The sequence below is a fragment of the Protomyctophum bolini genome (assembly GCF_963924005.1).
Source record: "Protomyctophum bolini genome assembly, chromosome: 5".
NCBI classification, from domain to species: domain Eukaryota; kingdom Metazoa; phylum Chordata; class Actinopteri; order Myctophiformes; family Myctophidae; genus Protomyctophum; species Protomyctophum bolini.
In genome coordinates, this window is record NC_137866.1 from 13,544,796 (window position 1) to 13,570,721 (window position 25,926).

The 25,926-nt window shown below is 42.2% G+C and overlaps 2 protein-coding genes across 2 annotated transcripts in view; both read right to left on the reverse strand.

Moving 5' to 3' along the window:
* Positions 1-23,774, reverse strand: part of LOC308316203 (band 4.1-like protein 1) — a 48,675-nt gene extending 24,901 nt beyond the window's left edge. The window contains exons 1-3 of the mRNA XM_080764665.1: positions 23,634-23,774; positions 4,037-4,128; positions 2,734-2,889 (exon numbers count right to left, since the gene is read on the reverse strand). Coding sequence (XP_080620791.1) covers positions 2,734-2,889; positions 4,037-4,111 — 231 coding nt within the window. The 5' untranslated portion in view covers positions 4,112-4,128; positions 23,634-23,774. The remainder of the gene's footprint in view (positions 1-2,733; positions 2,890-4,036; positions 4,129-23,633) is intronic.
* The window catches only part of fam217ba (family with sequence similarity 217 member Ba), an 83,013-nt gene continuing 63,331 nt past the window's right edge, over positions 6,245-25,926 (reverse strand). Inside the window, exon 5 of the transcript XR_013964131.1 lies at positions 6,245-6,254. The gene's annotated coding sequence lies outside the window, so the exon portion shown is untranslated. The remainder of the gene's footprint in view (positions 6,255-25,926) is intronic.

Here is a 25,926-nt window from a genome sequence, read left to right on the forward strand (position 1 = left end):
AAATAATAGCTATGCGCTCTCTCTATTTCAGACATTACTTTCTTTTCAAAGATAATTATGTAATTAATTATGGATAAAAAACAATCAATATTCATAGTCTCTTAAAGCGAAGAGTCTTTGCTTTAACTTGATAGAGTGGATCTCTCTTAGGCTAGGGCATTGAATGAATAAGCTTCATGAGTGGTATTATCAATTTAACAACATAATGTGTAATGTGTGTGTGTGTGTGTGTGTGTGTGTGTGTGTGTGTGTGTGTGTGTGTGTGTGTGTGTGTGTGTGCGTGCGTGCGTGCGTGTGTGCGTGCGTGCAACCTGTGCCTGTGTGCGTGCGTGTATATAATATATGCGTATGTGTGCACGTAGTGTACGTGATTGACCGTGTGCATGCATATGCGTGGTGAATGACAGAGCGTATGGACACGTAACCTCAGGGTGAAGCAATGAGGTGAGCACGTGTGGGAGTTGTTCCATTAACGCCCATGCTGGAGGTTAAGGATTGGGCCATGTAAATGCACTGTGCTCAGTCAATATCCAGAGCACTGTGTGTGAGCCACAGATCAATGTGGGAGAGGCTTCCCTCTGTTTAGAATCATCACCGCTGGCCCAGTATACGTTGTTCATCGAACATCAGTACTGTAATCACTATAATAGACGCTGGCTGGATTTCACCGTATTCATCAACGTGCCTATTTTCCACAGGACCATAATATGCTGAATGCACACATGGTATACACAAATACATACACAAATACATATACACACGCACACACAAACGCCACACTGCCCCGCTGCTACTCCACTCTCTGCTAACGGTATACCTTCCTCTTCTCCATCTTTCTCGCATTCCCTCCCCCCACTCACTCCATCTCTCTCTCTTCCTTCTGCTCTTTCCCTCTCTCATTCTATTTTCTCCCTGGACGCACATAAGAGCAGCCATACGTCAACCATATGGATTTCCCATCAAAGGCCAATACCTCTGAAGTCACTGCCTAGGTTGAAGGAGTTAGTATTCGCGCAGTGTGTGTGTGTGTGTGTGTGTGTGTGTGTGTGTGTGTGTGTGTGTGCGTGTGTGTGTGTGTGTGTGTGCCAGCCAGCAACAACAAATAAGATTGAGGGTTAGGTTAGAGGTGGTAGGTGATTGTAAACGTTGGCTGTGGGGGCGGGGGGGCGGCTCACGTATGCGTGGGGTTGCCTGGGTGACAGTCAGATCATAAAGAGCATGCGGCTGACATGAATACGGCCCAGGCAGCCAACAACAAGAGCATTCACATCAGACATCACACTCCATCATCAGCGGCATCCAGTGTCGGTTACAGCGCTGACATAACGCCATGATGCACTACCGTGACCGGAAGACCCGCCCAGCATCACCGTGGTGGAACGGTGGTCCGCCTCAACATCCGCCCCGGAAATATCATCTGACCGAGAGGCAATGGTCTGCAAACTGTTTGAGAAGGTGGTTGCTGTAAAAATCCAAGTGACAAAGTATGGCTGTTGGTCCTCAAAAAGGCGGGGTACACACGTTGCGCTGTATTGCGACATGCGCTGCCGAATACAACTACTAATCCGTGGGCGGGTTAAAACTCACCCGTGGCTCCCGACGTGCGCGGCATGTGGTAGGTTACAACAAACCCGTGGCAGGTTAAAGCTAACCTGTGGCTTCCTGTGAGGTTAGGTTTAGGGTTGGGTGTTGGAATCATGACTGTAGGTCTGTACATCAGACTAAACACATGCACCCCAAAAAGGTGAAACGTTCAAAGGCTCGATCCACCCATCCTCACCCCAAAAATATTATATATAATAATATTGTTGCTGATTCACAGTTACTGAGTGCTGTGCTGACTCAAGGACTCTGTGGGAAGGATCTATAACACATGCTTCTGAAAATGGTTTCTCTCTTGTGAGACGTGAATTACAACAAGCACCAATATTTGATGACAGTGCAAAAGACAAAAGAAACACCTTTCTGCTTTCCACCACAAATCAATTCCATCACCATTTGCACATATCACTAATGAAGAAGAACACTTCCCATATAACCTTTCAGAAAGGGAACATTGTGCAGAATCTGACACTAATTGAATGCTTGCTAGACGATAATTGGCTCTTGAATTGACTGTCTGTAAGATACAGACAATGTCAGACATAGGTCCATTAGTGTAGCATGGTTTAATTGGTGGACCGCCGGTGAGGCACTTTCCTCTCATGTTCTTGTCCAACGAATAAATGTGAGAATTAAATAACATACTGTACTGTACTGTACTGTACTGTACTGTACTGTACTGTACTGTACTGTACTGTACTGTACTGTACTGTACTGTACTGTACTGTACTGTACTGTGTTTCCCAAACCTTTCAGCCCGTGACCCAAAACAGAAATTAGATATTCCCATTCCGATATACCTGTATACCCAAACTAGTGAAAATAGCAGATCAGTCATTTTCACTATACTTCTTAAATATTGGTTCTAATTTATGGAACTTTATGGATTTTTCTTTCATTTCTTCATGAAATTACTGTAGAAAAAGAATCATTGGTTTTGCTTATTTGGGACTGTTTTTTGAAGATGTTTTGAAACAATAATAATTAAAAAATAAATGTAGGAAACAAAAACTAAGGGCACCCATAACAATGTGTCTGCGACCCACAAATGGGTTCTGACCCAGTGTCTGGGGAAACGGTGCTGTACTGTACTCCATTGCTGTGTGGGAAACAGTGCTATACTGTACCTACCTCCACTCCGGTGTCATAGTCAGAGCCGTCCAGCAGAGTGACTTTGACAGGGACAGTCTTGGGCCGCTTATTGGAGCTTTTCTGTGGGGACTTGGAGGCCTTACTGGGAGTCTTCTCCGAGCTATCATCCATGTCTCCTCCATTGTCCTCTGGCACCTGCAAGACGACAATACTAAACATAAGGCTAAAGGCTTTGTTTAGACGGCAGCAGTGGTGAAATAAAGAAAATGACTCAAGTAAAAGTACAAAAGCATTGTCATCAAAATGTACTTGGAGTACCAAAAGTAAAAGTATAGTCATTGTGCAGAACATCTCAGAAGAAAGTATAAAAAATCATTTGAAAATATCTACAAGCTCACAGATCTGCTATTTTCAAATAGCCGAAATATATATTGTGCTGAAGTGGTTAGTGTGTTTTGTAAAAGTACAATATTTGCCTCTGAGATGTAGTGGAGTAGAAGTAAAAGTATTGAAAATTGTAAATACTCAAGTAAAGTATAAATACCTCAGAATTATACTTAAGTACAGTACTTAAGTAAATGTACTTAGTTACTTCACAGTTCACACCACTGCCTGCAAGACAATAATACTAAATATAAGGCTAAAGGCTTTGTGTAGACGGCAGGCAAATTTGTTTCTCAAATGTGATCTTCAGGTAATCAGATGGCATTTGTGTAATCAGGCATCGCTGACAATAGCAGATCTACAAACACGTTGTGAGCTTGTAGATCGGACACTCTGCAGAATGACACTGTATGCACGGCAAAGTATATACTGTACATCAGGCCTACAGTAAGTGTCCAGACTGAGACGCAGCTCCAGAAATCAGAAAATCGAAACGCATTCAGACTGTCTGATTCCAATCTGGATAGGCTAAAAATCCTAATTTGGGATGCAAGCCTGAACATAGCCTAAGGCAGCAGCTACCCCCGTCTCTCCTCTGCCTTCAATGGAAATTGATTGATTTATTTATTTTATACCGAGCCTCAAGTGACATGCGTAATTGTGTCGGGCCATGAATTGAAAGCCAAAATGATGTCTCTAATCATCTCATAGCGCCTATCAAAGGCACACTGTGTGTGTGTGTGTGTGTGTGTGTGTGTGTGTGTGTGTGTGTGTGTGTGTGTGTGTGTGTGTGTGTGCGTGCGAGTGAGTGAGATGTTAAGTTACTGGCATGGCCGGTGAGGTTTGCAGTCTTGCATATCAAACAGCGAAGCGGAAGGAAGACACCCCCACCCTCAAGTGATTGAGGGAGGCGGTGCAAAATGATCTACAGCTGCTGCCGGTTCGACATCGCTCCCACCTGATTGGTCTTCCTGGCGTCACCCTCCATCGCGCTCTTCATTTCCCCAGCCGGAGCCTCCGCCTCCGTTGTCATAGAGATGGCTTGTGATCCTGCAACCGTACACAAACACACACAGTCAGTCGCAGTGTTGATTTTGACCGCACTTTTTTTTTTTTGCCATACTCTTTTGAAGTAGTTTAGTCATCCAAGTCAATTTTAGTCATCTGAAATATTTTAGTGTTCGTCTAGTTTTAGTCGACTAAATGTCATACGATTTTAGTCGACTAAATCTACAGTTGTTTTTGTCGACAAAAATGTGTTTTGGCAGGCCTTACTCTTAATGCCTGAATTTACACTTGAAAATACTCTGAAATAGCAGATCTACAGGCTCACAACACGTCTCAGCGCAATGCGTTGTGAGCTTGTAGATCGGCTATTTTCAGAGTGCAACCAAACATAAAATCTTCTCTTGTCCACTAGTCCCTCCCTTACATTTTACTCTAGTTTTTATTTTTGTCAGTTTTAGTCGATGAAATCAACACTAGTCAGTCGCCATCGAAACATTCTCGAAATTCTGAACGCCACATCCTGTCCACCTTTTCTACCGACAGGCATGACGTGGTGCTTTCAGTTCATTTATAGCTTCATTTAAAGCAGTGATTCTCAAACCTTTTTTAATTCCAACGAACCCCAGTTTGATATGCCACAGGGACCCCCATTTGATACACATTTTCATCTTTGTGACCCCAATCTACACTGTAAAATCCTCCCTTGTGTTAATTAAACTCTGAGTTACAGTCCTGCAAGGGTCCTTTTGGACCCCTGGTGGACACTGAGTGAAACAGTGATTTACGCTATGGGCTATATATAATATTTTATATTTGGCCGGGGTATTGTGCATATGGGACAAAGCGAGGAGAGAGAGAGCGAGAGAGAGCGAGAGAGAGAGAGAATAAGCGAGGGAGAGACAGCCAGTCAGTTCTGGCTCACAGCCTCCCACAGGAGCACTCTGCATGAAGAGCGTTGGCTTCAGGAGCGCCTCTCGCACTAGCAGAGGAGATAGCATGAATTACATCAGCCAGCGAGCCCTGCAGCAAAACACAACACAGCAGACACAGAGACAGAGAGAGAAAGAAAGAAAGACAGATGGGGAGGTTTTTTGGGGAAAGGAGAGGGCATAGGGAAACGTGACAATATTCTGACCGGAGGAAGAGAGAGAGAGTGCCACATGGTTAGAGAGACAGAGGTCAGTGTGGGAAGTGACACGAGGATTTGGAGGAGAGGAGTCACGCAGGGGAGAGTGAGACAAAGGGCGATAGATACCACGCCTAGCTAAGACGAGCAAGCAAAGCGATGGAGACAGATGAGGCTTGTCGTTTGAAGGTGACCACAGCTCAGATAAGAGCATGAGCTAACATTGTGGACTCTTGCGCAATGCGTTCTTCCACTGGCGATAAACCGTAAAATATATCAGATATTCCGATTAGGCTGTACAGTCAAGAAAAAATGAACTCTGTTTGTCCAAGATAAAAAAAAACAGAACAAAGGTGCAAGCTTCTCCCAGCAGTTTCTACTAATGCTGTATTTCTCAAGATAAATCTGAGAACTCGTTCTTGCAGTCCACAGGTGTATCAATCAAGTCTTAAATTATTCCTTTGAGCTTTGAGCTAGCAAATTGCTGTAAATGGAATTATCAAATGCGTCTATCGTGGCCAGTAACTGATGCCACACATTCAACAAGACTATTATAAATACAAACAGTGAACACAAACCACAAAGCAGAATGGCCTGTGGTCCACAACCTGTTCAACCTGGCCTAATTCTAACATCTGTAGATTTGTATTTAGCACACACACACACACACCACTCCCAAATGTGCAACAATACACTGTAGTAACTGCCTCACAGCAAGTATATCAGGTTCCCACATTCATATAGTAGCACCTTTCAGAGTGTTCTCAACTATCTCTGGAGGAATCTGTGATGTGCTAAGTGCTATCATCACCATTTCCTCTCAGGACACAAACCATTCAGCCAGAAGCATTCTCTGAAAATGGTTTCCTCTGTGTGAGATGGTTTTGTGTTTAAGCAAGGCTAAATGGAATTCCGACTACATTCAATCATTTTTCCTGCCTATAGTCTGTATGTCTGCACTATACAGCAGTATATATCTGCCTTTTTCCAGTCCATTAAACTGCCATCATAATAGTTAGCTGTTGAATGGAAACTTAAAAGCCTCTAATACTACATAAACATGACAAAATAAGGTATGCTGCTAATGAGAAGAAAGGGATAAAAGAAAAAGAGAAACACTTTCACAGAAAGCCTTCATTAGGGAAGAGTGAAGCATTGCATTAATTTGGCCTAATAAATGGCAGGCTGTGCATTTATGAATACGCAATGTGGATATTGTGGTATTAGACACCAAAGAAGAAGCCCTCATGATTCTCCTCAGCCAGCTGTCTTTCAGCTGTCTTTCAGGAGGCTGGGACGTATAACTTCTTAGCTTTTAAGATGAGTGAACCTTACACTGTATAAACAGTTTGATCAAAGAGTAGTAAACAGATGTCACACACACACACACACACACACACACACACACACAAATTACTAATTAGTGTGGTTGCCAGAGGCAACCAGACTATGATAATTGCCTGACTTGATTTATTTATTTATTCCGTATAAACTTTTTAAGGTGTGATGTGGGTCAATACTGCGTCATCATACTGTACTTGCAATTTTCCCAGAATTGCATCTTTCTAGTTTACAATTCCTCATAATACAGCACAACTGTGATCTTCACTGAAAGTGACTAATTGTCAACCAAAAATTGTGACATTTATTTAACAGGAGAGTCGCTGTCACATGCATTCCACCAGGCATCATTCATTTTGTAATCACACATACAATAGTCAAAAAGAGAGACTTTACCACACCAGACTGAGCACTGTGCCTAAAATTCAACTTTTTGCCTAATTTAACTCATGTTTTATGCAATGACAAAATGTCAAACTCTGACAAGCGAAGCAGCCCATTTACATGAACGCATACACAGACGGTTAAAAAAAGAAGCTTTACTGTCAAACATACTCAAAATGTGTGTTCTACCCGTGTAGGATGTATGAATACTGATAAGGCTGCCTATTTTGGTGCATAAATACCTCCTTAATGGCATCTTCAACCCAGTCCTCCAAGGAACCCTCGTAGAGCCGCAGGAGCTCAAGTGATTTAGTATAGTGACAATCAAAGTTAATGTGCTCTCTGTTCAAGAACACAGGAGAGACCAAATCATTTTTTGTAATCTTCTAATCAACCCCAATCTTGACTCATCCTGCTGATAAATAGCAAGCTTACTTGTTAATTGCTCTATAATGTGGCATAATTCCCAAAGAAAGCCTACTTGCTTTAGGGACATTTTTCAATTTGAAAAATATTGAAATAGGTTTTTTCCCCCCGTATATATATCTTTCTTCCTTGCAGACACACACATACCATCCTAAGAATATGCATGTATTCAAAGAGTTAAGATGAGGAAGAATGACCTTTGGTGTAGCCCAACCACTTACCTTACCACAGCTCTTTTCTCACTCAGTTTGTTTCCTTGCTCAAAGTCACGTCTTTCCATGGCAGGATTTCACTCTACTGTGAACGCAAAAATAGAAAATCTCTGCTATTTTGTGTATTGTAACTTTTTTTAAAGGGAAGAAAAACTGTATTCCTTTTTCGATGAAATCTATTAAAGTTTGATTAGCTGTTGCACCCCTCACTCCAGGCCAACCTCTCACCTGTGAATGTCAAGCCCGAGCAGCTGTCATGATTACTATAGGTGCTTTAATGTTTTCATGTTATTTGATATCTTGTTGCTTTTTTCTCCCCAATTTCTGTCGTTATGTCAACTGATTCCTCCCCACACACATTTCTGTGTCGTCTCTGCTGTTGTATCCTACCGACTCATCCTACCGACCGAGAGTGCAGCAGTATATCCCCAGGCAACCTGAAGAAAATCCTAATATTAGGGTGTCAGATACTTACTGTATAGTGTACATCATATACGTCAAGACTGCCAGGAAATCAATTCTTTAACTCAGGTGCACGACTTCTCCAATCACTCCCGTTTAACTTGTGTTCTGGTCACTGCCCACGAAATCATCTGTCTGCGAGATGAGGAGGAGTGAGGAGTGTGAGGTTCAGGACAGGTCTCCTCTGAGAGATGAGGAGGAGAGAGGTACAGATCTCCTCTGAGAGAAGAAAGGTGTTGTTTACCGTCTCCTCTTCTCCTCTCCATCTTGAAACCCCTAGAGTGTACCCCTGGTACTTTTTACCCAACAGGCAAATGTGTTTCACTACTAGGAAGAAATATAGCTGTACCACGGTTAACATTTGTTTATATGATTTGTACTTTTATTATATATTTCATTAAACATTAGTATTAATGTCATCACCTGGGCGGATGAGCGGTGTACTTTCCCTGACGGCTGACGTTAAGCTGTGTGTGTGTGTGCGTGCGTGCGTGCGTGCGTGCGTGCATGCATGCATGCGAATGACAACACAGCCACAGCCTGCATTTGTCAGTGCAGTTTTGAGTTGGGTAAAGTAATGTACTAATGATGAACAATGCCCCCTCCACACCTGGAACCACTGTTCCAGGTCCACCAGCAGCAATGTTTCATAATAGTGTTCACTTCACATTGACTTCTGTTCTGTGCTAATAATGGGAGCATTGTCCGAGAGTCTATAACGTTTGCCAAGCTCAAATGGCTATTGGGGGGTGGGGCTTAATGAACTGTCCATTATTCAACCAGCAGACTGACAGCTGATTAGAGCCGGGGTGTGTGACTCCTGTCCTGCATGAACTAACGCAATGCTTCATTTCTTCACAAGATTAAGACCCTTTTGCTGAGCATACACCAAGAAACATTAAGCGTGACACACACACACACACACACACACACACACACACACACACACACACAGTGACAGCATGTGTGTGTGTGTGTGTGTGTGTGTGTGTGTGTGTGTGTGTGTGTGTGTGTGTGTGTGTGTGTGTGTGTGTGTGTGTGTGTGTGTGTGCGTGTGTGCGGATGGGTTGGTGGGTGTGGGAGGAGTTAGTGTTATGTCCCACAACAACTGAATCAATATACTGAATCTGAGTCAGTGAAAAATGTCATCGTATTGTACCATTAACTCTGTTAGAATAGGTGCCAGCCTGCCACTCTTTCATGGCAGAGTAATGTTTTCCAGTTGAGGTGTTTGGGTGATGTGGAGCTATAAAACACCCGCGCCCACCTCCGCTGAAGCCAGGGTTTGCAATTGCATCCCAGCAGCCGTGCTTCTGGCTTCGACAGGAGCTCCAACGAACACATTTGGCAGTGTTCATTTGGCAGGCGATTGTGTCCTTGCTGCACTAAGCGACCGGTTGGGCAGGGTGCCTGTTCAGTGGGGAGGGAAACTGGGAGAGACAGACTGAACCTCTGCATGTGTTATGCTGTATAGAGCCCAGTGAAAGTCCTCACTGTCAGGTGGAAAGTTGAGGCCGAAGCATGTGGTGGTCGTCTGCTCTACTCTATCCACACTATTCCACAGACCAGCAGTAGGTGTTGGCAGCAACAGGGAACTGGGGGTGAAAATAGGAAAGAATAATAAAGTTGGGGCACCCCGGTGACTCACCGAGTAAGAGCGCATAGCATATAAATATAAGGCTATCTTGCACCTGTCCCGGGTCCAAATCTGACCCGAGGCGCTTTCCTTCATGTTGAAATAAAGCATAAAAAGAAATAGAATCTTAAAAAAATGCACACACACACACACACACACACACACACACACACACACACACACACCTAAACTTATTTGCCATTTTAAAATAGTACAAATAGCCGATCTACAAGCTATAACAACGTGGCTATTTGAACTGTTTTTAAATGTTTTTAAAAAGTAAAAAATGGCAAATAAGTTTAGGGGTAAGAGCCTATAATGAATGTTCTTTCAGAGCAGAAACAGCTGGCTAATTTATCACTGCATTGTATTTTTAGGATCAAATTGTGACTACTTTTACTCAAGTCTTACTATTGAGGACTAATAAAACCATAGTTTGCAGCACAACAATTATGAAAGATTGATTTCAAACACTTTCAAACACATGTCTAAATTATTCATTAAGAGCTCTAGATAAAATAATTGTTTATAGATACGGAGCATGCATCGAATTAAAATCAGACACTGACTGGTCTGATACTACAATTTCTGATTTGGCAACTTCTCCATAATTCATAGCCAACCAGAATGTTGCCTGCAGGCAGCCTGGTCTATGAATGTGCGGATTGTTCTGCATTTTATGATTATGAGTTTAAAATGAAAGCAGTTCATGTACAAAATCTTATCCAGACCCAAAAGATAGATACGTTTATGGAGATGTATATCAAACAACAGATAAGAGATAGATATAGTTCCACTTCCACCCTTAAAGCTAGATGTTGTACACCACCCTACCATCACACAAAGTAACCAATGTACACTCCCAGAGATAAATGAACACAGTGAATTTAAAATCACCAGTGATAGTATGACCTGTCTTCTTGGCGCTCTCTGATAAGGAGAGGTGGTCTACATTGGTTCTGTATCAGTATACATTCTGGTACCTTCATAAAGCTAAGCTAAAGCTAGCTCTGACCTGGGATGTGCCTTTGCTCTTGTGCATCACAGGCGAGGCCATGTAATGAACTGCACACAACACTTACAGATTGATCGTTGCTGAAGCACTTCACTTTAACAAATGTGTCTTCTGAATGCGTTTCTCTGGCCTGGTGACAGCACGGTAAACAACTAAAAAGGTGGCATTGAGCCCAAAGTCTATCGAATGACTAATTGTATTAGACAACAGAGACTGGGGTCAATGCAATATCGATGGATAAACTTGGAAGGCTCTGCAGAGCTGTTCTCATTGTTTACACGTCCCCCGTTTAGTCTACTGATTGAATAGAATTTGAGTCAAGCTGCATTAAGTGAGCAACTGGTCCTGCAGGACCTGCACTGCAGCTTTTATGCATGCACCAACACCAAGACATTCTAAATGCTCACCAATATTATTAGGAACTCTATAAAATCGGTGCATTCTGTACTCTTTAAACTCACTTTTAATTATAGAAGATTGCTTGTGAGAAACAGATTTATGCACACACACACACACACACACACACACACACACACACACACACACACACACACGAAGTCAGATTGCAGAACATCAACTCATTCCCAAGCAAAACAGAGCGGGAAGAGGCAAACATATACACGTAACGCATTGCACTTTGAAAAGCCTCAACAACAGCAGCAGCATAGGGCTGCTTATAAGATATATTGCCAGATTACAACAGAAATGATGGGGAATCATTTTGAGGCAGAATGATGACTATGACGGACCATTTGTCTTTGTGCCATCCGTCCAAACATCAGACTCTGCCATTTTAAGGGGACAAAAAATGGCAGGCCAATATGTTGTTGGGGTGGGTCTCACTTGCCAACAGACCTATCCTTCATCAGCTGGACAGGGAGGCAGGAGGAATTCATCAAATGTGACATCTCCAAATCACGCCATAGTAGAGCAGAGCAGATGAAAGGAAAACCACCAGCATCTGATTCTGGACCCAGGTTGTCAGATTAGGTGCTAAACATCACATGCTTTAATATATTTTTGTTTTTATCAGTATTTGAAAGGTCTGCAAAGTTTGTTATGTATTACTGCAATAAAACAAATTGTATTAATAATATCATCTACATCTTTATGAGTAATCTCAGGTTTTAGCGATATTCACAGCTCTGAGTCTGGCCTCCACTTGAACCCTAGCATCCCTATTTTAGGAACATTAGTCAAAAACAGCGATCTACATTAAGCTCAGCTACAATGCTATTTTCAGCAAAGAAATTGTGTAAAGAGCAGAACAAGTTGTTTGCTCTAGACTGTATGATGGAAGCATTTGCAAATTGGGAGAGACAACAGTCTGGCCACGCAGGACTACATTCTACCCAACGTATCTATGCAGCTGGCCCTCCTATTTTCAACCTAACTTGATATCTATCCATTCCCACATTCCCCATTAAATCCATTGATACAGCAGAGTTCGTCTGAAAAGGGTAGAATTCAAAGTTTATGAAAAAGGATCACAAAACCCAAGTTAAATTTAATCCCCCCCCCAAACACTAGTTTGAGAGGCCAAAACTTGAGTGTGTGTGTGTGTGTGTGTGTGTGTGTGTGTGTGTGTGTGTGTGTGTGTGTGTGTGTGTGTGTGTGTGCGCGCGTGCATACTGTATCGATTATGTAATCGATAACATGCCACTCTCTACACGCTTTCTCCTTTTTTACACCAAGGGTAAAACTGTACCCAAATATACGATACCTGTATGAGTCCATTTGGGTTATACTTTAGGAGTTGAATCAATACTAAGGCTTTTTGGTGTGCTCTTATTTCACGCTATACACAAATCAATTCACCAAAAATAGCAGATCTACAAGATCAGTGTTGTGAGTGAACTTATCGCGATAATATCTTTAATCGCAATTATATTAGCCAATTATCGTGACATGTCGCCCTACTTATGACTAGCAGAAACAGAACTGGGTTCCCCACAGTATAGGAAACTACAGAGATTTTCATGGCAACGTGCCAGCCTCTGATGACAGAAGCAATGTGGAGCAAATAGTGAAACTTTCATTTCACATTCTGTGCCCTTCTAAGTCAAATGTAATTATTAAAATTTGAAAACGGAACAATGTTATGGCAGGTACAGTATAGGGTAATAATTTAAAAAATTAGGTTTTACTTCAACAGTGACATTTTCAGTGCTAAGTGGGCTCAGTGCTAAACGCAAAATCCAGTAAACTTACAGTAGGCCTATTCTATAACAGTGGTTCCCAAACTTTTTCATGTCAAGGACCCCCAAATTGACACTAATTAGCTCACGGACCTCCATAAGAGAAGATTTTTTACGGCTCTAGCAGTGATTCTCAACCCATTTAATTTCAAGGACCCCCAGTTTGACATGCATTAGTCTACGGACCCTTATTTAATGGCATTTCTATCTCTGACTGAGACCCCCCAATGTATATGGTAAAATCAATGTTAATTTAACTAACCTATCAAGCTGAGATCAGGACCCAATCACCAGGGACCAATCCATTTTTGTATTACATGATATCACAAACACAGATAATGTTTATAATATATCATTTGATTAACACCCCCATTACAAACTATATTAGGTTGCACATGTACTGTAACTCTGAATCACTGTTGACTACACATCCAAATGATACAGTAACAGTATACTGCACATCACGGACAGTATTAAACGTAAAAAGCATTTTTAAGTTCTAGCCATAGGTCTGTCCTTGTAGGTGTCATAATGCTAAGTGTATACCTTAACCCATTCTGACCGGGCACCCATTTTGGTGTTAGCATCATGTTATGCTTTACCTATTGAAAAATAGCAGATCTACAAGCTCGTATCGCGCCACCGAGTGGCGCGATACGAGCTTGTAGGTCTGCTATTTTTGAAAAATCGAAGAGCGACTGACATTTTTAGAATCTGATCTCAGGTCAGAATGGGTTCATCAGACCAGTGTGTGTCCAGTGGAAACCTCGTACGAATCTGATCTCAGGTCAGAATGGGTTAAAGTCCTGGGTCAGTATCTACAACATTTCCTTTAATAAGAATCATGACTTTCTAAACCACACAGAATGTTAGTGAAGACTCAAGAGGGTCAAACATGATTTGCTTCACATAATCTATATTATGTGAATGACTGTGTGCCAAAAATAAGTAAAACTTACGTATTCTGTCCCCAAACTTGAAGTTTAAGAGGGGCTACCTCTTTCATATTTTGTAATAAGTGATATAAATTACTTAGCAGTGTCTTCACATCTCCAGGGTCTATCCTGTTGGTATATTAGCCAGTCATTGAACATGCCTCAATGACCCTAAGCCTTATATAATATCATATAGCTCCATCCACATCAGGGCAACTGTATATTAACTTTTATTCTAATCGAGTTAATAGCCAGTCCATCAATCTATGCCGCGGCAAGCCTGGCTCTCACCTCATTACTAACTGGTAGGATGGGGTGGGGGTTGGGAGCTTGGCGGGCTGGAGAGAGCAGGGGGTGGGGTGGGGTTGTCTGTGAAGAAGCGGGCATGGCGGGATGTCCTTGTCGAGGGAAAACCGCATACATATATCCTGCAAACCTTTGGCACTCAGCAGTCTTGGACGCAGAGCCCCGTAGCACAACTGCTACGTCTGCTGCAGCGTGTGTCACGACACAACAGAGATAAATGATGGGACGGCTTAGCCAATGAGCCTGCAAGCTCATCCCCCTCCAGTGAGGGAGAGCAGGCCCGAAGGGGGATGCTGCACTAGGTTACATGGGCCCACTGAGTACAAGCGTTCTCCCATGGGATGGGTTTACACTGTGGAGGAGGGAAATGACAATGCTTACGTACAGTTAGAGCCTGACCGATGCCAGATTTCTGGACCTTGACCTACGCCGATCCCGACTTTGCAGAGTCATAGGCCAAAGGTTAACAGGTTTTGACCGATTGCAAAACCTTGATCGATTTGAAAAATCACACCCGTTTGAAGTGAGGGGTGCTAATAATATATAACTCATATTGATTAGGTGATGTAAAACAAATGGTGCCAACACAAACATTAAACGCCATTAACAATAAAGAGACAATATGACGTAATGAGATACATATGAAATTTCCTTTCATTGTCAATGGCGTTTATAAAACAAACATTGAACTAAAGACAAGCATTAAACTTGTATATAGGAGGGGCATGAGAACATTTGACTTACACACTTATTTATAGTGCAACATCACCCCAAGGGGTCTCTGTCCACTTCATCACAAATTATATACGAGGGAAAACACAATGAGTAAAGAATAAACAGTGCACAACCGTAAATAAATCATACATCATCTCATTCTGGCCAATCACAATTTGTGTCCTCACTTTTCCGTCTTCGCATTTCTGCCCTGTATATTATGCAAATAATTATAATAATAATATATTATAATATGCAAATATGTCTTCCTGGTGTATAGTTGAATCCACAGAGGCATGCCTTGGTCGCGGCCATTACTGAGGTGTACCATTAACCGCCACAGCATTGATTAGCTACACCTGGCCTACAGGTCACTGTTCCATGGATTACACCTCAGTAATGGCCACGCCCAGGGCACCCCTCTGTGGATTCGTCCATTCCCAGCTTCTTCCTGAAAGCTGAAAGCCTTCAAGTCAAAAAGCCAAAATCAGCCAATCATCTTATTGAGGGGCGCTAGCCCCTCCTACAGGTTTAATGTTTGTTTTTAGTTCAATGTTTGTTTTAAAAACGCCATTGACAATGAAGGGGAAATTTACGTCATATTGTCCCTCATTACGTCATATTGTCTCTTTATTGTTAATGGCATTTAATGTTTGGGTTGGCACCGTTTGTTTTACTGTCCATCACCATTACATCGTCTAATCAACATGAGTTAGACTTTAATATTGTATTTTGTAATTTATATTTGTATTATTATTATATATTATATACAATATTATTATTGTAATTTAGTATTGTATCGAGTATTGCACAATGTCTGACATTTCTCTATCAGCCACATAAACGGGTATCCCCCTTGGCACAATCTTTATGCGATGCTCAATCACATCTCCCACCCAATCACACCAGCCAATCACAATTTCTGTCCTCACTTTTGTCTTCAATGTTTGTGTTTACACAAACCCGGAAAGCTGAGCATAGTAGGGGCTAGCGCCCCTCAAACAAAGTCGGTTTCTATAACAGTTGAAAAAAAGAGCATTCCAGAGACGGAGCAATGGCACGATACGTGCCCCGCGGCTCTGCACCCAACAGTTTTTTCTTCTTAAACCATGTAACTGTGAGGTAACCAGCACCTTGGGAGCATACTGACCGTCCAGGAATGTATGTAATCTAATGTTATTAGAGACAGCAGGATGCTGCAAGTCCGTTCAAGGCTTTATAGGTCAGAAGCAGCACCTTGAAATTGCCTCTGGCCTGTATGGGCAGCCAGTGAAATGGGTGTGAGTTGGTTAGTACTAAGCAACCAAATACATGAATAAAATGCTAGATATTTGTGATGGCAGACGGCGGACTGCTGGGCACTTTGGGTAGATAAACATATGGAATGAATTCTGTACTGGCCATATATGGAGCGTGTCTTGAGTGTACAGGGTTTGATGAGGTCAGAACAAAAGAGTTGCTGGCCGGCTCCATATATGCAGATCTAGGATCATCCAGTCCTCTCCATGTATGGTTATCCAGGGTTAGATGAGGTCAGTGTCGTGATCTATAAATATGAAGATGGCCATATATGATGGCGTGACATGTCACGAGGCGTTAAGGGTCTCCATGATGTCATGTGATGTCATGAGGTCAGATCAAGGGTCTCCATGACGTCACGTGATGTCACAAGGCATGATGGATTGGCAACCATACTGTACTGTATATGGTGGTGTGACGTTGCAACACGCAAATAGATCAGCCTTTTTTTTATATTACAAAAATTTGGACAAATGGGTTGCATAATTGCTGATACTGATGTAACTGCTGTTGAAGAAAGTAAAATAATAAACTCATACTGTATGTGTGTGTGTGTGTGTGTATATATCTATATATATATATATATATATATATATATATATATATATATAGGCCCTACATATACTGTAGCCTAGCTGATTGGTGCGTTTCCTAGCGGTTCTGTTTTTCTCTACATATTGTTTTCTGTTTTTATAAGCCACACTGTTGTTGTCAGTCGGTTTAGTCCAAAAGCTTCAATTGCAAACTGAGAACGGGTTGCAACTCATCACATTATGTGCTTTTCTTCTTTAGCTTAAAACCACAAGGCGTACAAGCGTACACGGTTTCATGCAGTCCAGTGTCTGGTCCGTTATCACTTCTGGTCCACAAAGTTACCCTAGGAAATGTGCGCGTGCCAGACTGATAAGGGCATTGCAAGTGTCAAGCAAATCTGCAATCTGATCAAACAACTCAGATAATGGAATCTCCCAAAATGTGCAGTGAGTGTATCCGTGGTTTGATTTACGAGCTGAATCTCTAGATCATTCATCATTTTAACTAATGGTGGAATTAACCTTTGCCGTTTTACCCTGCCATATAACTTTCAATTTCCATCTAGCGAGGCAGTGACGTTAGGATGTGTAACTAAGCATTTGATTATGAAACTGAGGACAGTGGCCGCTCCAAGCTGGGAATTAGCTGAATTCAAGGACAAAATACAGAGGACAAGCCTACGCATTAAGTCTTTGCAACAAGTTCCAAATTACTTCAAAGTACATCCTTTCTGAACCAATGTCGTTATGTGACATTGGTTCAGAAACACATTGACAATTGAAATTATATTCATACAGTACACCTTGTCCTCATACAGGCCTATATAGTGCATTGGCCGCAAAGAATAACATTGTGTTGTGCATTCAAGCAGTGTACAGTAGCATACAGAATGCTCACAGCTGTACTAGGGGTGTAGTGTAGTGTAGTGGATGAGCAATGCATTAGCCTGACACATTGGTCCAGTCAGTGTAACACGATGAAATGAACTGAATACAATGAGATGTATTCCGTCACATTTCACCTTAGCATTTACAGTAGGAATATTGATGTAAATTATTTGTTAAATTAATTTGAAAAATAAATAAATTTAACAATTTGTACAGATCCATTTGGTTACATTTACTCTCTCAATAGTTAAATTAACGCTGAAGATTTGACTGTGTAGGCCATACGATCGCATTACCACAGATGCTAGTCACATTTCATTAAGCTGATGACAGGCTAACACCCTGCAACTGCAATACAGTCCATCCACTGTCATTCCCTTGTCGCTCTCTGAGCAAAAGAAAAAAACAGTAAAAATAATGTGAGATTCAACATGGAAAACGGCGTGGCTCCATTGTGGATTGTGGACTTCATGTGGTGCAGGCTAGTCAGCCTATGATGTTATGTCAGTGGTCTATGATATATGCCTTCAAATTTGGGCTTAGAATAGGATTAGAATAATGATGAAAGTTAAATAATTCAAAAAGATGTTGTGGCAAACTGGCCCCATTAGGCGGTTTGCGAGATTAGCTCTGGTCACACAGACAGGTCACACAAACACAAAGAGAGTTACCAGGCCTTCACTAGCCATAGTAGACACATGTTAAAAAATGTATTACAGTACTTACAATAGTAACAAGAAAATGACAGTCACTGCAGTTCCTTTTGGGCCAATGGCGGAGGCGTCACCCAAAACGATAGTTAACACAAAGCCATCAGGCATGGCTTTTTAAGATACAGTTACTATGGGAACCACAGTACATCATCTGTCGAGTGCGTTAAAAAATACTAAGCTTCTTGACAACTTGTCACCGTAGCCTCAAGTGTACTCTTCGATCAAACTTTCCATGTTGCCTTGCCTATTTGTATCACTTAAGGGACACTTCACCCCTTTTGCAACCAGATCTTATTTTAACCCTTGGACTGCCACCCCTAATAGCAGGTTTCAGTGCCTTCTGCCAGATCTATTCATGATTTGAATTAATCATTTGAATGCCAATAGAAAAATCTGCGATATACACAACATCTCTCATTTTAAGGCGGCAAGTATATAGTATTAGACACCCAGTCCTGATGGTGGCGGTAACTTCACCATTATGCCGGTTTTGACCGAATTCCGAATCTGACCATGACCATTTTCGGTTCAACGGGTGTCAACATCCGATAGCTTTCTTCACTGTTTGTTGACAGTGATCTGTCCCCGATTCCGTGCGATTGTTGTTTTTGTCATATCTAAGTCAAATGAAGCTCTAATCAAGCCCTGAATGTCGCATTTTGAGCAGCTATACACATAAGACTGCGTGCATGCTTTGCTGCGTGTCTTCCCCCCCCCCCATCTCTCTTCTCATTTCCTGTCAATGTCAACCTACTGTACAGCTATCAATAAAGGCAAAAAGCCCCCAAAATATCTTAAAAACTTTGGTCCCAATTAACAAGATATCTCAAAAACGATTAGTTGATTTGTCATGGCATTTTCTGTGCATCGTCATGCTTCCCAGGGAATGAATGGTATGAACCCAACTGATTTTGGTGACCCCATGGCCTTTCCTCTAGCTAGCACAACCCAGAAAGTAGGCTACACTTCTTCCATGGTGTGGTTGTGGTGACCCACTGAGGTGACGCATCATTTCTTTGTTTGCCAAATCTGTCAAAGAGGAAACCAGCGGGGTCTACTACTGTATTTATGGAGCCTTCCACATTTGCTTTATACAGAAACATTACTTTTTTCCTTTTTTTAATATTACTGTCCATTTTATGTGTAACCCTGGTGGGTGTGTGCCAGATGAGGAATGAGAATGTAATGGTCAGTACAAAGATAATGATGATAATAGAGTCTGCACAATGTTTTTAGCTCTCACTGTTTACTGTAGAGGTCAGATCAATGTTTCGATCAGGATCAATAGATGGCGCCTCGAGGATTTTATCATCGCAAGTATGCGGCCGACAGCCATAGCTTAATAGTGGGTAGAGAGGCAGTCTTGTCAGGTCACCAGTTTGCCTCCTTTCCCCTGTCTATGTGTCTGTATCCCTGAGCAACAATAGAATGCACTCATCATAACCATCTGAGTAGTCATCAACTGGGTGAAGCGCCGGGAATATATGGTAGAAAGAAAGAAAGAAAGAAAGAAAGAAAGAAAGAAAGAAAGAATTAGGCTAGTACAAATTCAAGAAATTCTGTAATTTGCACAATATACATTATTTCCCCACAAAAGGTCTGGCAAATGGATTTGGAGACGTCCTGAAACCCTGCCCACTTTCACATATACAGTAGCAAATCACTGTGGAATGAATTTCAGCTCAAACATTTTAGCGGAAAGAAAAGTAAACCGCTCTGATTTGGCTATGCGAAAGAGGGATTACCACAATTTACTAACACCTGTTTGGAGGAAGCGTGCCATGGCCTTCAGGCCAAACTATTTTTATCTTAATTTTACTGTATCCAAAACTCTAGATTGCCAAGCCATGAAACTTGCTCAGAGCCTTCATGTTCCCTGGAGAATGAACCTTAACCTTAAGTGGCGTGGGAGTTATGGTACTTTATTTTCATTAACCTAGAACTTTTAATGTTGTTTGTGTTAGTATCCTTCAGTGTATATACTGTGGGGCTCCAAGGATGTGTTATTATCCTTCAGTGTATACTGTGGGGCTCCAAGGATGGCGATGTCAGCATAGGGGGGTGAATACTTAACTAGTCATTGGTCACTTTGGTCCAGCTGGGTGTCTTGCTTATGCATGTTCTCTCTATTAGACTTGTTTGGCAGTATTGGAGTGCGTAACTGTATAGGTCCGAACTGTATACTAGATCTACCATATGTTGGCCTTATTAAGTACAGTATCGTGTTGTTTAATATATCATGATTCATGAGTCATGACTGATTGAAAGTGCAACAGAAAAGATCACGACATTATGCAGATTATAAAGAGAAATACAATGTCAACACAAGTCTGCTTTACTTACAGAAATTACTCGAAATAACGAAGCATTCATATCATATCTTGCACATATCTTCCAAAGCGGTGCATTTATCCAAAGCAGTTTACATATTAGTTACATAATAGATTGTGAATACACACACACACACACACACACACACACACGGCAGAGGAAACCACGCAAGGCACCAACCTGTACATCGGAAGCAATTAGGGGTTCAGTTTCTTGCTCAAGGACACTTCGGGGGAGCCCGGAATCGAACTGGGAACCTTAGGCTTAGGGTTCCAATCTGGCAGCTTTACCGGCCGCTCTACCCCTCAGCTACAGCTGCCAAGCGTTTGCCAGAGAATGCAATGTCTTGCTGAGTTAGAAAGCAATAAATAAATTCTGTTGATAATGCAAAAACGGACTATTATATTCCCTACCTTCATTCATAATGTAACTTTGAATGGCCTTACTTAAAAGTGTGTGACGTTATATGGAAGAGAATCCAATTCGGCTGTGAACAGACAACTGGCCAAATTTCAATGAAGTACAAATCGATCATACTGTAGGTCAGGATGACTTGGAATAGGACTCTAGCGAGGCATTAGGTGCATTACCCAGAGAGACATGGACGCAAATGTAGATGCGTACTCACTTAGGTATTCGCACCCATAAGGCAGAGGTACTAACATAACTATAAAGTTCTACTGTGGTGTTTTTACAGTGTCACAGATAGATAAAGTAACACACAAAGATACATTCAAGCACCCATATCCACAAGCAAGCACGCACACACACACACACGCGCGCACGCACGCACGCACGCACACAAACTATCAACAGTGAGTCTTGCGGTTGCACATGTGACCATTACCTTTACCCTTAGGTCAAGTCCTGTCTAGTGACAGATTGCACAGAGGTTACACATCGACTGAAAGCTAATGGAGTTCGCTCTGGAAACACCACTTCAATGTCCACCATAACCCTTGCTAAGCCCTCTCAATTTTTAACAAAAGCACAGGTTGGATGTCTGAAACATCAACTGTCACAGATAAGGGGACATTGCTCTGTGGGAAATGTGGCATGTAATTCCATTATATTCACTCTCACGGAGGAAAACCTTGAACCACCTTGACAAGAGCCTATAGCCAATACAGTAGATATTGCATAATAACCCTGTAGATGTTGCATTCACAACTTCAAGATGCAAAAAAACGCAAACCGTATAGTTGCCCATTAATGATAAAAGTGAGGGGGTGTAACAGAGGAGAGCAGACAGCTTTTGAGTGCAGTAATAGAACACCATTACAATGCACACACTAGGGAGTCTGAAATGGGAGCATAAGAAAGTGAGGAGAATAAGACATGGATGGATGGATGGATGGATGGCTCCAGGATGAAATGACTGAGTGTGCAGTTGAAAATGGCGAGGCGACACACATCATTTTATATAGTAAAACAATATGTTCCTGAAACTTAAACTGAGGGGGCAGAATTTGCAACTGAGGGTGGGTGCTCACTGCTAGGCCCACACTGGCATCCCCGTGGCGCGGGGCCGGATGGATGGATGGACATCAGTTTAATTTGGAGATGTCACCTCTCCACCTTCATCCACAAATGACTTGTTTAACTATACAAAAGAACACAACACACACACACACACACACACACACAAAACTAAATGTGTAATGCCAATCTTTGGGTTAGCCTATGGCATTGGCTCAGCTGGATTGGATCTATATAGGAGTGAAGGTGTGCGTGTGCATAGGAAGAAAGCTACTACAACAGATGGATGTATTACTGATAATAGAGAGATTTACAAATTGAAATTCACACATTCGGTCTGGGTGGGATTAAATTGATATGACAAATAATATTCGTATGGCAGATGATCATAAAGTAGACGCAATTAACAACCCAACCATAACCTCCTCTTCCTAAACCCATAGCAATTCAAAATTGCAATAAACAATTCTAGCAATCTTATCCTGTATCTGAAACAGAGTTTTAGGTGGCTGTTGTGGTGGTAATTCCAATGTTCACTTCCATTTATCCATCATGGTTTTGGAGGATTCAAGGTTATGAAAAATGCGTAGACTATATAGGCTACTTTCTTGTAGACCTATTACATAAACATTTAGATTGGAATACTGTAGGCTAAGTCAAAATGTAGGCTAGGTAAGCCTACAGGGAATTTATTTTAATCCACATGTCTATAGCTAGCCTACCGTAACTTAAAACTCATTGAACAAGAAGAGTTGGTCACTTTCAAAGTATGGCTGTCTGTTCTATCAATCACACTTGAAGTTAAATTGATGAAATGTCAGTTAAAATATTTCACTTGACACAGCATGACACACACACACACACACACACACACACACACACTTGGCGACTCTCCCCTTTGCCACACCCGCGACTTCAATTAGCTTTATTCTCCATCTGGTCTAGCCCTTGGTGTTGCCGCTGGGGAACATTCCTTACAGATCCTTTCATCCTTATTATGTTCGACCAAACATGTAAACTGTTTCACAAGGTTTCTTCTTTGTCAGAAAGAACAGAACGGAAATTGCAACTATAGAAGACAGTCCTGTTCTCCAACATAGCCAAAGAGACTGCTGTGCAGTGTGCACCTGCTCACTGTAACTGCCTACTGGGCCTAGACATGCATGAACAGGAAGCCCAGATTCCATGTAGTTTATTAAAACGGTTTATCGACCATATTGCTTGGATTAAAAAGCAAAAGGCAACACCCTCCCCGTCCGTCCATGACACTCGAGGCACAAAGCGGTATGGCCGCGTATCGTCGCAGAGCAATGACAGTAGCCTACGCGGTTTTGTTTATATACAAATCATAATGGCAGCATTAAGATGCTTAAATAGTTCCTTGTCGGCTACAATGTCCTTGTGTCGTACTGGGTTCTGCAAGAGCATTGTACTGTGTAGGCTACAGCAGCGACCGCCCGGCAAACACAGCTTACACCTGTGCCACTGACTGTCATTCACTAGACTAGACTATCGTGTCAAAATACAGGACGAATTGTTAGCGCCTTACCTGATCTGACTGTCAGGTCCGGGTGTCAAGCTTTAAATCCGGATTCTGACCATTGAGATAACGGGCACACGGACGCCGCCACCGCCCCGGAGCGCCGCTACTCTCTCAGTCACGGGAGATAAAGCCAGATAAAGCCGGAGCATGAGAGAGCCACAACACCGGCAAGGATGGCTGTCCTGTCTGGAAGGGCGAGGATCGAGGAGGAGGAGAGTGGAGGGGCGTTTTCGCGGTGCAAGGGAACTCCTAAACGCCGTGCGTGATGCGTAGACAGCTCCCCTGCACATGACGCCCCAGCATGCCATGCACACTATACACGCTGAACGACATTTTTGTCATCTTTCTTTGGGGTATGGTATAATAAGGCCCTACAGCAGCGGTAGCCCTGGTCCACGAGCGTCAGCGAGTCTAGCTGACGCACTGGACCAGCTACAGCAGTGGGTCACTAACTTTTTGATGATTTCGACTTTCGAGGACCCCCCAAATATGTATTTGGCCGCGGACCCATCTGAAACTTTAGCGCCAGGGGCTCGTCACCCGCATACACGATTTGTGCAAAAATCTTTCAAAGATATTCCAAATTGTTCAATTTAAAAATATATATATATATTAAACTTTAAAGACAAAAAAGTGGTTAAACTGCAGTGATATGACTACGTATTATGAGTTTATCAATTACAATTACCAATACAGAATTCAGACCTAATCAGACCTAATTAAACCCTGTGCACTCAAGACACGCTCCATATATGGCTAGTACAGAATTAATTCTGTATGTTGATCTGACCTCATCAAACCATATATATGGAGCTGGCCTGTTCTGACATTCCATATGTTGATCTCCTCATCAAACCCTGTACACTCAAGACACAGGCTCAATATGGAGATCACAATACTGATCTCATCAAACCCTGGATGGATACATGGAGAAGACTGAATCACCTAGATCTGCATATATGGAGCCGGCCAGCAACTCTACATCTGACCTCACGGACACCAGATTAATAGTTTAACTCCTGCTTCTTAACTGTGCCGTATTAAGAAGCTCTGTTGTTTCAGCGCGACCTCGCCCTCAGGGCGTCTTACTGGTAGGCTAGTATAGAATATTATTATCAACTATCCAAACTAATCGGGAGTAGCCTGGGATCAATACCATTTTCAGGTTTCTGATCCAGTCTGGAGCGGAAATAACCTAGGTGAAAACTAAAGTCTGGTGGTGAAGCGTACAGTAGCCTACGGTTAAAGCCTACAGAAGCCTACGGATGGGGGAAAGTGTCACAAAGAGTTATTTGAGTTATTTGTGACAGAATAATAAAAGAGAGGGAAGATGTAAGACGATATAGTGAAACCAGCCATTCTGTATATGGCTTGGAAACAGTGACACCGACGGAAAGATATGAGCGGAGACGGATGTGACAGAATTATGGTTGCTATGATTCTCATTAGGAGTGACAAAGCAGGACATGATCAGAAATGACTACTGTACATTAGAGGATCAGCCCAGGCAAGAAGGTTTAAGGATAAAGCGAGAGACATGTTGACGTGTGAAAAGGAGGGAGACATTGGGAGAAGAATGCTGAAGATGGAACTGCCAGGAAAGAGGAGAAGAGGATTTAGGTTTATGGATGAGGTGAAAGACGACATACAGGTGGCAGGAGTGCTTTTCACCTGATGTGGCCAAAATAGAGATGAAAGTGCACAAACCATCAAACCAATCATGCACAATTCCTCCACTGTGCTGAGCGTGGGCCACCTAATGACTCGCTCTGCTCTGCCTTAGTGGTTTATAAGCTTGGCCCAGGCGTTCAATCAAGGCAGTATAAAGAACAATACTGTGGTCTACCATGTCAATGCCCTGTGCCTTTGTCAGTTGCAAATTCACATGCAGTTTTGATGCATGCATAGGCACCTGGCATCATTAATGGCAAATCGATGCTCACTTGCTTTGCATAAATCTAATAGTTACTCTTTACTGACACTCGCTGAGGCTTGGATAGATTTGTTCTGCCAATATGAAATGTGATGGATCAGGATGGAAGGTTTAAGGTTTTACAAGCTGCATGTATACTGTAGCCTAAGATTTAGACTCTCGTAGATGTATTTATCGATTCTGACGACATCCACTCTGTCTCGGAAGTTAGAAATCTGTCATCCATCTTGGATCTGTCCTCTATTGTAACTGCGCAACAGCGACCGTGGCGGGCAGGGTTGCGCAGCCAGTTGCACTCATTGGGAGATGAGGAGAGATCCAAAATGGATGACAGATTACGAGACAGAGTGGATCAAAACACTTTTT